At 51.3% G+C, this 11070-nt stretch overlaps 1 protein-coding gene across 1 annotated transcript; it reads right to left on the bottom strand.

Moving 5' to 3' along the window:
* Positions 1-1022: 1022 nt before the first annotated feature.
* On the bottom strand, positions 1023-8677 carry SOX10 (SRY-box transcription factor 10). Its single transcript, XM_068191227.1, has 3 exons — positions 8266-8677; positions 2534-2799; positions 1023-2152 (listed from the first exon to the last, which is right to left on the bottom strand). Exons 1-3 carry the CDS (start codon positions 8673-8675, stop codon positions 1437-1439), a joined length of 1392 nt encoding a protein of 463 aa, XP_068047328.1. The 5' UTR covers positions 8676-8677; the 3' UTR covers positions 1023-1436.
* Positions 8678-11070: the final 2393 nt, after the last annotated feature.

Genomic DNA, 11070 nt, shown 5'->3' on the forward strand with positions numbered 1-11070 from the left:
AGTCTCTTTCTAGACTGGAATATGCATTGAAAAGTCCCACAGCATGTCTCTGCAATCAGCTACCAGGAATCATCTTTTCCTGTGGCAATTTTTGTGCCAGTTCACTCCCTGGCATGACAAACCACCCCAGTCCTGGAGGTGCCAAAGGAGGAGCAATCAGACTGTCTTCAGATGTTGGGCTGAAAAAAGAGGTTGATCTCTAAGAGATGGTTACTTCCAGTTTGAAACCCAAAGGCAAAGAAGATTACTTTACACCTAAATAGGCTTCTTTCATCATCCAAGATTGGGTCTGTATCTACCTTGCTTAAAGCCACAGGAGTATCTTTCCATTCTCAGCATAGATGTGAGGGAGGTGTTGGCTGACTGGGAGACATGATGGACAAATGAGTTCAGCCTGGGTTTGGAGTGGGAGCTCAAAGAGTACTGGAATCAACTTGGGGTGTTGGCAAGTGCATCGTAGCTTTCTTGGTGGCTCTTCATTTCATGCAGGCACTGTCAGACATGGAATAGCAAGGGCCAGGTTTGCTCATAGGTTGGTTGGGGTTCTGAAGAGATTAGAAGAGACTGGGAGGCCAGAAATGCCAAACATGAATGATACAGAGTAATATTAAAAAAGGAGGATTCACCCATAGCACCGTAATGGTTCATTGGTCCTTCCCCACCTCTTCTCTGCCTTCATATATGAACATGCGTGTGCACACAGGCTGTGATATGAGTAATGCTAAGACTGACCCTGCTGTTCCCAAATCCCATGTACTGTTCAGGCAAGCCTTCAAATCTCCATTCTGGGAAGAGTGTGGGATTAAACAGAGACAGGGTGGTGGGAAGAAAAGCTAGGGTGCAGCTGAGGAAATCAGCAGGGAAACAAGCGTGGTCTTCCAAGGGGTTCAAGATTCATGCACATGTGAATCTTAGGCAGGACTGCTGCACGACGCTGATTGCAAGGAAGCCGGCCATGCCATCCTCCCTACTGCTCCTCCCGTGACACATCCCGAGGCTGAGCGGCTACCCAACACCTGCAGCAGGTGACAAAGTGTTGGCCATTGTGGCCTGTTGGAAACACTTGCAAACTCCCTGGAGCAGTGTGGGAGGGGAAGGAAAGGACAGTCTCTCTCATTGTACCATCCAGGGTGCGCACAACAAAACCCACCATAGACCAGTCACTCCATGTCTAGAATCCTCCTCATCTAGAAGGCCAGTAAGGCATTGCAAGCCAGCCATGTGGCCTGTGTGAAATTGGTAAAGGGCAAAAGGATGATAAACCTTCCTCTAGGTGGGTGTGCCAGCGAGAGCTGGGATCAAGAAAGGCACTTCTGTATGCTTGGTGGGTTCTGGTGGCTGGATGGCACTGAGTGACCTTGGAGTTCGGAGGCTCTCTGCCTGTGCTGATTCTTCGGAGCCTTTCCGTCGCTGCTTCGGTCACTGTTCCCCATTCCCTATGGTCTGGAGAGAGTTGTGTACACGGGCTGTTCCCAATGTGTGGGGCTATGGGACTGTGGCACGGAGGGTGCAGGGTCAGAGATGGCAGTGTAAAGGGGACGTTGGGAAGGTCCCATATAGGAGAAGGCAGAATAGAGGCCAGAGGCTTGGGTGGAATGGCTGTAGTAGGGTCCCGAGGGCTGGTGGTCCGGGTAGTCAAACTGTGGCCTGGAGATGGAGGGGAAGGCTGAGCCGTAGTGGGGCAGACTCAGGGATGTGTAAGCAATCTGGGAAGTGGAGGGCTGGTCAGTGTAATGGCCTCCAGGGGTGGACCCCTCCGTTTTCACCTGGGCCTTTGAGTCCACCACCGATGAGGTGGCAGTGGACAAGGAGACTCCATGCTGCTTGGAGATCCAGGCAGAGTGTCCGCTGGCCGCAGCCAGGGCGCTCCCGAGGCCGTAGCCAGCAGCAGCCGCTGCCGCATAGCCCCCGACATGGCCTGGGTGGCCAGCATGTCCGTTGGGCGGCAGGTATTGATCAAATTCATTGACATCAAAGGTCTCCATGTTGGACATCACCTCATGGCTGATCTCCCCAATGTCCACATTTCCAAAGTCAATGTGTGGCTTTCCCCCTTCCCCCAGGGAACGCCCTTCTCGTTTGGAATCAGCTTTGCCTGCCTGCATCTCGGTCTTAGGGGTGGTAGGAGGTGTTGGGGGCCCATGGCTCTGACCTGCAATGTGAAGAATATTTTGAAAAGGAAAAAGAGAGAAGAGGTGAGTTACAGCTTTATGACTTGCTCTATAGACAACCCATCTCTGTTCTTCCCAGTATGCCAGCAGCTGTCTAGCTGGAGAAAGAAATAGACAAAACCAAATCTCTTTATATCATCTTATGGAAAAAAGGGAGGATGCAATGATACCTTGCCTGACTAGAGGAATGCAAGTGCCTCTGAAACTCAGGCATGTCCCTGTACTGCTGGCACCAGCCGTCTGCTGGGTCATGAGTAAGGTGTGAGCCCCATCACTAAGGCTTTCACCATGATGACTTGCCGTTTTTGAGCTTCTGACTTGGCTGTAGTCTCTCAAGAGATTCACTGAGACCCCAGACTCACCTGAGGAGTGTTCCGGATGACCGTCAGATATGGGCGACCCTTCGCCGGGATGCCTGTGATCCAGGTGGGCATTCTTGTAGTGGGCCTGGATGGCAGCAGCCCCACCAGTCTCCCCTTCTACCTGGCCTTCACCCTCGCCCTGTGTGGCCTTGCCATTTTTCCGCCGGCGGGGCTGGTACTTGTAATCAGGATGGTCCTTCTTGTGCTGCATCCTAAGCCGCTCCGCCTCTTCGATAAAGGGCCGCTTGTCGCTTTCGTTCAATAACCTGCAGAGACCGAGGTGGTAAAGAAGAGAAGAGGGAAAGGAGTGGGGCAGGTCCATCAAAAAACACCTATGCTCAGTATTGTGGGACAGGGTGTGTAAATCCAAGTGCCAGGATGTTGCCCCATGGAGGGTACTTCCCAAAAGAATAGGAAGAACTTGGAGTGTTTCCATGGAGACAGCAATGCTTTCCTTCTTCTCCTTAGTCATTAAGCCCTGCCACTGGTTGGTGCCAGTGCTGGATGCCCCTTCCCCACCTGTGTGATGCTTCTCACCTCAGTAAGTTCAACTTACCCTCTCTTCCATTGCCAAAGGGCGAAGCACAGCCTTTTGTAGCTGTGTTAAATAAGGTTGGACGAGCTGCTTTTAAAAACTTCAGGCAAATTAAGGGCAGTTGCAATTGTCCTTTGGACAAAGGTAGTGTACTCCCTATAGTGCTGCCTGCCCCATGTCTCTTGCTCTTCCCCAGACTGTATTTGTTCCAGGTTAACCTCCAAGCTTCTATAGGCTCTGCTCCTAGTTTGAGACTGTATTGGAGCATCAATAGCAGCAATTGATATTGGCTACACGGGAGCCATGTAAAGCAACCCTTAGTCATCTTGCAATATTCTAAAAGGGAATTTGGAAGTTTGGAAAGGACTAGAAACCCTATCAGAAAGAAAATTTGGAAGGACTAGAAACTGTGTATTCTACTATTCCTGGAGCTCTTGCTCACCTCAGACATGGATAATGCAAAAGGCTGAAGCACAAAGGACCAGCGTTTCTTGAACTTGGCCAAGCAGTTGTAAAAAATTTAGCTGCTATTTCGCTGGCTTTGTAGAAGTAGGTGAGCCTTGGTCTCTGGATGAAAGGCACTGCAGAAATGTAAGCTTCTTGTCTGTATTCCTGCCAGATCATGGGCTGCTCTAGTTAAGGCTCTCTGAGGAAATGGTGAAATGCACAGGCAGGATGCCTCAGAGCACTTGAAGATAAGATCAAGCTCATTACTCAAGCCTTTTGCAGCATTTCAGCTGGAAGCACTTCAATTTCATATTATGATTTTCCTCCTCATATTCTTGTGACTCAAGGTAATCCTGCCTCCAACCAAAAACCAGTGCTCTCAGAAGGGACTGGTCTTCTCATGACTGGGAACTCAAAACAGCCACTAAAAATGGCAGGGCTCACAAACAGCAAAAAAAAAAAAATCCATTTATGTTATGTCCCCACCTTTTTCTCCCCAGCAAAAGACCTACATGGGATTGGGACTGTGCCAGCACCTTGGCACCGCCGAAGCCCTTAGCACTAAAATGTGACCAATTCTGTTCAGCTGTAGGCTCTGGGGAAGATATAAAGGCCTGAATTGACCTGACAAACTGAAGATGAAGGGGAGGTATGGCTCAAGGAATACACAGGTAAATTTAGTGGGCAGTCAGATTACCAGCAAGTAATGGGTTGGTCCCTAAACACCCTTTTCCCCCCTACACCTTGTGCATTGCCTCGGCTGATAGACAGAAGGTGTGTGGCATAGTGCTGACCTGGGTTCACTCCAGTCAGCCTGAGCGGGTTGTGGCCACACACCACATTCCTCCACAGCCTTAATCCTGGAGATTAAAGCAACTGAGCCACCATGAATCCAGCACCAGCTTTCCTGTCTCCCTCCTGCCACTGTATACCATGCTCACAAGTCTCAGAGGGTTCTAATCCCTCAGCCTGTGCTGCTCCAGACAGCCCTCCAAGGGTCAACCCTCATAGGCCTTGTGGACTGGGAGTAACCTTGCCTTGGCAAAACCTTCATCCATACGGAACGTGGGATATGGAGAATAGAGACAAAACATGCAAAGCTCAGCCTCTGAGATCTGTCTTGTGGATGGTGTGAAACAGAGCCATCGCAGGCTACACAGGTGCCTCACCTCCTCTCTCCTTGACAGCAGCCCATGGGTAGTGCCACCAACAGGACAGAGGCAAGTCCACTCCCCACATCTTTGCCTTCTCTCTAAGGCTGCCTGCTCCCTCCTCCCTCCCACTGGGATCAGAATTCAAATCAGCTTTAGCAAAGTGAAACTGGTGCGAGCAGGCAAAGGCCAGGAGATTTGGGGAGATTTGGATTTCACTTGCTTCCTGCCCTCCCCCTCCTGCCCCCCATGCTCTCTAGGCTATAATGCAAAGGAATCTCGCACGGGCAGAGAAGTTACGGATCACAGAGCAAAGCCCTTCATGGGGCTTATCCAAGCCTGACACCAAATGCTCACCTCTGAGCCGAGGGGAGAGGGGCAAGCATCCAGCGCCACGCTCTGGGAGGAGAAAGAAGGGCTAAAACATTTCTGCTTGCCTCTCAGAGCCTCCCCTTCTGCTGCCTGGTATGGCACTGCTCTGTGTGCCAGGTGCCTGGCTCAGCAGCCAGCGGCCTGACCCTGGCTGGGGGTCAGCTGCCAATGAGTCAGTGCGGTGATGGGCTTGGCCACTGGAGCTGATGCAAGGCAAGGGCTGGCTGGGAGCAGAAAGCAGCCCTCCTACACATCCATGGCCCTAGATTTTATGGGCATGAACCAATTCCCTGGGTGTTGGCCACCCTCATGCAAAGATCCCTCCATCGGGGCCCCTTGCTCCTCCCTACCAAGCCTTCCTCCCCTTCTTCCCATGCCTCCCTTGTTTTCAGCCCTGGAGGTGGTGCTGGCTGGCATTTTGGCTGGGAGTCATGCTGACATTTTCAGCAGCCAGCCTCCATTTGAGAACTGTTCCCTATCCCACCCTGGGAAAGGAAACCATTCAAGGACAGATTTCGTGACCATCAAGAACAAAAACTCTCCCTTCTTTTTTAGTATGTCCCATTTGTTGTCTGCACCCATCACACACCCTAACGGGTACATATTGGGGAAGGTGGATGGGGCCATAAGTGCCCTGGCACCATGTTTGGAGTCAGGCAGGTAACGTGGCCATCAGGGCATATCCTGCAGCCCCTTCCAATGAGGGCTGGTGCCTGTGGAGGACACGGCGGTGCAAATTCTGGGCTTAAAAAAAAAATCCTGGGCTGTTGCATCCTATTTCTCAGGTGCCTCTCAAGATTTTCATCCTTTTCCATCCCCACCCGGTGCCGATTGCTGGGGACGTGCTTGGTTTAATGGTGGTCTGCAGGGAGTCCCTGTGGTCACCAGCCTTTGCCTCTAACCCACCCTTTATCTGTATAAGCTCAGAACAGCCAACATTTTCCAAAGCGACAAGCCATGGCAGTAGGGTTTCGGTGGCCACCTTTGCAAGGACATTCATCAAAAGTTTGAGGCTAAGCTATCCAGAGAAAATCCTGTCTGCTCGCAGCTGTACCCATGTGTAGAAGCTATACCTGGGGGACAGGTAGATAAGGCAGTGGGAACCTCAGCAGAGGAAGCCCAGCCATACCATGACTGGAAGGCAAGGCTCTGGGCTACTATCCTGGTAACCTTTGGGTCACCTCCTCTGGAGTTTTGTGGTTGATATTTCCCCCCAGCCTCACAGAAATACACACACGTAGGGCCAGATACTGACCGTACCCAGCTTGCTGTGTTATGTGATCTCCATAGGGGCTGGCACAGCTCGGAGAGCCTCAGCATGCACTAGGAGAGGAGATGTTCAAGAGAAGCACCCAGGTGGCAAACTCAGGAGCTTACAACAACCCCAGGCTTGATCCCACAAGCTTCTCATCTGAGCAATGCTACCTGGATGTATTGTGTCCTAAGAAACACATGGAGACCTTGACCAATGTCTGGCGGCAGTGTCCCACTGCTCCGACTCCCATATGGCCAGCAGTGGGAGCCATGTCCTGGGAGCACGGAGGCATTTGGGTGCATGACTGTGGCCGTGGGCTGGGGGCTCTGTCTCCCTGTGCTCTGACTGCAATACCTGTGGAGGTTTCACTGCTCTGCTATAATTTCTAGGAAAAGGGAGGGAGGGAGACACCATTGCTCTAAAATCTGGCAAAATTTTGCAGTAAAGGAATGATATCTTGAAATCAACAGTTCAGGAACAAAAAGGGTGCCGCACCCCCTCTTTTCAACACAGCTTCACAATCCAGAAGCTGGCAGCAGAGCCCCAGGTTAAAGCAAGTGCTGTGGTAAAGAGAAGGCAGAGGAGATCCAAGCAGGAAAGAAGATCAGATGAGACATTCACAATCAATGCTCTGCCTTTGACTTCCCAAAGAAATCCCTTTGCTGGGGTTACATTAGACACTCAGGAGTCATGGTAAATAGGCTGACATAGCAGAGGGAGAATCTAATGCCCAACGGGTTGGTTCCTTGTGAGCTAGGCAGTTTGAAGCCAGGAATGAATAGCTGCTATAGAGAGTGTGTTTTGAAGCTTCTGCTTCAAAAAATGTGTCTTGGCTCACCCAAAACTGAGGGCTTCCTCTCTGAAATGATGTCAGAGTGTGAGAATGAGAGGGCTGTTTGCATGAGCCTTGGTTTGTGTTGATTGGCATGAGGCAGGGGGCTATGCTGGGGACTTGTGGCAGAAAGTAACAGGTTGATGGGGCTATCAGTGGAGAGCGTCTGACGGGAAGGATGCAGCACAGCCAGCCTGACACATTTGGCTTCAGCACAATGGCTCTCTGCACACTCGTGGGCTGGCTGCACTAGATGAGAGCAGCCTATGGATCTGCTGGAGGAAGGAGGGGAGGCTACTTGAAGGACCCAGGATCTGCACAAAGTGAAAATAGGTGCACAAACTGGTGGTGCTAAAGGACCAGTATATGTGTGCTAGTGAGAAGGGAGGGCATCCCTCTGGGTGCAAAGGAAGATGGGGTTTGTTTGAGCCAACATATTCCAAGAGAGCCTGCTAAAGCTGGGACTCTTGCAGGTCTCTTCCTCTCTGCTAAGCCTCAGTCCCTGTTTCTACCTGTTTCTCTCCTTGTTCATCTCACTGCACTTGCATGGCCTGCCAAAAGTGGAACCATACAGGAAAGGACGGGTGTCGGGCTCTGTCTGTCTCCTTTCCCCTGACCTTCCTCCTGAGGTGTAAATTGGTTTCCCTCTTGCTTTGTGGCACTGCCCATAAAATAAACTCTGTTAGTGCTGGGATCTGAGTTCAGACAGGCTTGAGGCAGCCACCTGTGACTTAGCTCTTAAGTCTTGAGCTCAGCCAGTTTACTGCTAGTGCACAACTGAGCCCTACAGGGAGGGTGAGCCAAGAAAACAAGATCTCCCCAGGCAGTCAGGCAGGGAGGACCAGAATGAGAGTGTCCTCCTCAGGAACAATAGGGAAACTTAGTAGGAAACACATGGAAAGGGCTGCTGCCCAGGACAGAGGTGAGCTCTGCTGAGGAAGAGCTCCCTACATCCAGCCACCACTCTAGCTCCAGCCAACAACTGCGCCTCCTGTGAGGGGGCTCACCGTACAGAAGTCCCCTCAAGGGACACCCCTTCCATCCTGCTGAGTCTCCATCCTTCCACATGACTACACAGTCCTCTAGAGGACACCTCCAGACCTCAGCCCTCACAGCCCACATTCCACCAGTCTCTCTTACCTCCAGAGCTTCCCCAAGGTCTTACTGAGCTCGGCGTTGTGCAGGTGCGGGTATTGGTCAGCCAGTTTCCTCCGGGCAGCCTGTGCCCAGACCATGAAGGCATTCATGGGCCGCTTGACATGGGGTTTGCTCTTGTTACTTCCATTGACCCGGACGGGCATGGGAACCAGGGTCCAGTCATAGCCGCTCAGCACCTGGCTGACTGCCTCGCGGATGCACACCGGGAACTTGTCATCATCCGCCTCTGAGTCTTGCTGTTCCTTCTTCACCTTCCCCATCTCCCCATTCCCAGAGCCAGTGAGGTGTGGGGAGTTGTCTGATGCCATGGAGGGTCCTGGGGAGAGGCAGTGGTGGTCTTCAGAGCCCACTGGGCTCATCTCCACCTCTGAAAGGTCTTGGTCATCAGCCATCGCTGCTCTCAAGCCTTCCCTCTTCCTTCTTGCTGTCCTTCTCACTGGGGAGGGAAGGGAGGAAGACAAAAACAAAGGAAAGAAAGGAAAAAAGGAGGAAAAGAGAGAAAATGAGAAGCAACCACCAAATCTGAAAGGGACTCCAAGGTCTCTGAAGAACTGACCACGAGACAGGGGCTGCTCAATTAAAGCGCAAGCAACGCAATTGCTGTGCACACCGCAGAACCCGTGATCAGTGGGGGTGGGGATGGATCGGGGCCCCTGATTAATTGGGATATTGCTCCCTATCTCTGTAATCATGTGGAGCTGACATGTGGGGAAGGGGCTGCAGCAAGAGGGATGATGAATGTTGGGGGCCTGAAAGGAGAGAGATATGCACTATTCTGCCTGGGCACAGCACCCCACAGAAGAGTGAAATGTGGAGGAGAGCCAGCAAACTTGTGTGGGGAAGTGCCCCTTTATTTCAAAGACGTGCAGTGAAATGTCTGGGGGGAAGCATGAGAGGGGAAGCACTGGCACCGTATCTGTAAGCCAGAAGGGACTGATACCCCAGCTGCTAGGGAACCTGAGCGGGTGGCACCACCATGCAGAGAACCAGCCCAGGCCTGGGATCCACACCCAGAGACCCTGATTCCAGCTGTGAGAAAGTGCTTCTGTGGGGACATCTCATCCCACGCTCTCACAGCTGATAAACCAAAGGCATAAAATACATCTATACTTCATCCACATACACACTCCAGAATATGTGTGTATGCATATGCATACTCACATTCATGTATCTATATCTGTATCTGTATCTATAGTTTTATATATATACAGACAAAAACACAACCAAGTTTAACTTTGAGACAAGCCATAGCTTTGGGTTGCCTGTCCCACACGCTCCACCTTTCTCCTTCTGTCTGCAGTCACCTCTAAAAGTCTCTGCTGCTGTGTAGCAGTTCCCCACTAAGAGAAAGAAGCACTCTAAAAATAAAGGCCTCTCTATACTCCCCATCTAGAAATTAAAAAAAAAAAAAAAAGTGGAAGAAGAAAAAAAAAAAAGTGATGGAAAAGCATGCCTCTGGCTTAACTGGAAAAAAAGCCAGTGCATAGCAAGAGCTGCTGTTCCTCTAGTTTCGGAGGGCAGACTCTTGTTTGGGAAAATGAAAAAAGGAAAAAAGTAAGATAAAGTAGAGGGGGAAAAAAGCGTGAATGAAAGTGTGCGCGTGTGCAAGCGAGCTCAGGTAGGAAAACTTACATTGCTGGCCGGTGTACCGGGCAAATCCTGCGAGGGCTGTGATTTGTATCCCAATAGCCCCCCTGTTCTCTCTCCCAGCCCCAGCAGTGTTGGGGCACGCAGCACGGGGAGGCTCTCAAGCGAGTGCCATTCCTGGAGGGAGGCTTGGTTTTTACTAATACCCCGGCTGGATGTCTCTAGCTGGCTTTGCTGCTTAGCACCGGGGGAGGGAAGGGCGGAAGGTGGAGCCAAGCACTCCTCAGAGCCAGAATACGGTCAGCCAGGGACGGCGGGGAGGGGACGCAGGCAGCCCCCCACCCCACCTCAGGCACCAGTACATTCCTTGTTTTCCATGGTGCCAGCTTCTTCAAGAGAATTGCTGGCATTGCTGCTCTCAGTGGCATGGCCACCCCAGAGATGGTGCTGGAGGATTCAACCCTGGCAGGTTGGGGTGGTGGGATGCTGGAAGGGATGTGGGTGGTTTGGGGAGAAGGGTGTGCATCCTCAGGATGGGGGTCCCCTTCCTTCTCCTTGATATCATGGTTACTCCTGAAACATCTAGCCCTCCCCATGTACTAAATGAGTTCCTAGTCCTCATCACAGAGTCGCATGAGGATTCCTCTATGTTGAAACAAGTTGTCCCAGGACTCTGGGGTCAAGGCACTGTGAAAAGGGCATCATTCAGACCTGCATCTGCAAGGTAGGGAGGGGGATGCAGGGGATCAGAGGTGTTCTGAGGGTGGAGTACATCAGGTCCAGGGAAATGCCATGCTGCTGGACAGTGAATACCCGTTTGAGCCAGTTAAGATTTTTGCACTCTAGGGATGGGCTCTGTGGGATTTTGCCAAGACATGCAGGCTCTGCTTCCTCCAGCATGCTGAGCTGCTCCTACAGGCAAATGTGGTCTTACAAGGGAAGTGGGGTTTCCTAATGAGAAGGACTCAACACTCACCGTCATTCTTGCTGCTTGTGCACTGGGACACATAATAGATCTCAGCTTTCAATGGTTTAGAATTTTGTCCCTCACATCTTCTGTTTTCCAGCTCATTTTCCTACCCACATGCCTCTGGTAGTTGTTTCTTCAAATTCCTTTGTTTCCAGGGCTTATAGATCAACACCAACTCTGTAACCATGAGAAGTCACCCACAAAAATTCTGATCTCCTATGGTAGCAATG

This window comes from Anomalospiza imberbis, chromosome 5, assembly GCF_031753505.1.
Source record: "Anomalospiza imberbis isolate Cuckoo-Finch-1a 21T00152 chromosome 5, ASM3175350v1, whole genome shotgun sequence".
Taxonomy (NCBI): Eukaryota; Metazoa; Chordata; class Aves; order Passeriformes; family Viduidae; genus Anomalospiza; species Anomalospiza imberbis.

Coding starts and splice junctions, on each gene's coding strand:
- SOX10 (XM_068191227.1), bottom strand. CDS start 8,675: ATGGCTGATGACCAAGACCTTTCAGAGGTGGAGATGAGCCCAGTGGGC. Junction 2,800..8,265: donor ACCTTGGGGAAGCTCTGGAG/GTAAGAGAGACT, acceptor CGGTCTCTGCAG/GTTATTGAACGAAAGCGACA. Junction 2,153..2,533: donor TCATCCGGAACACTCCTCAG/GTGAGTCTGGGG, acceptor TTCACATTGCAG/GTCAGAGCCATGGGCCCCCA.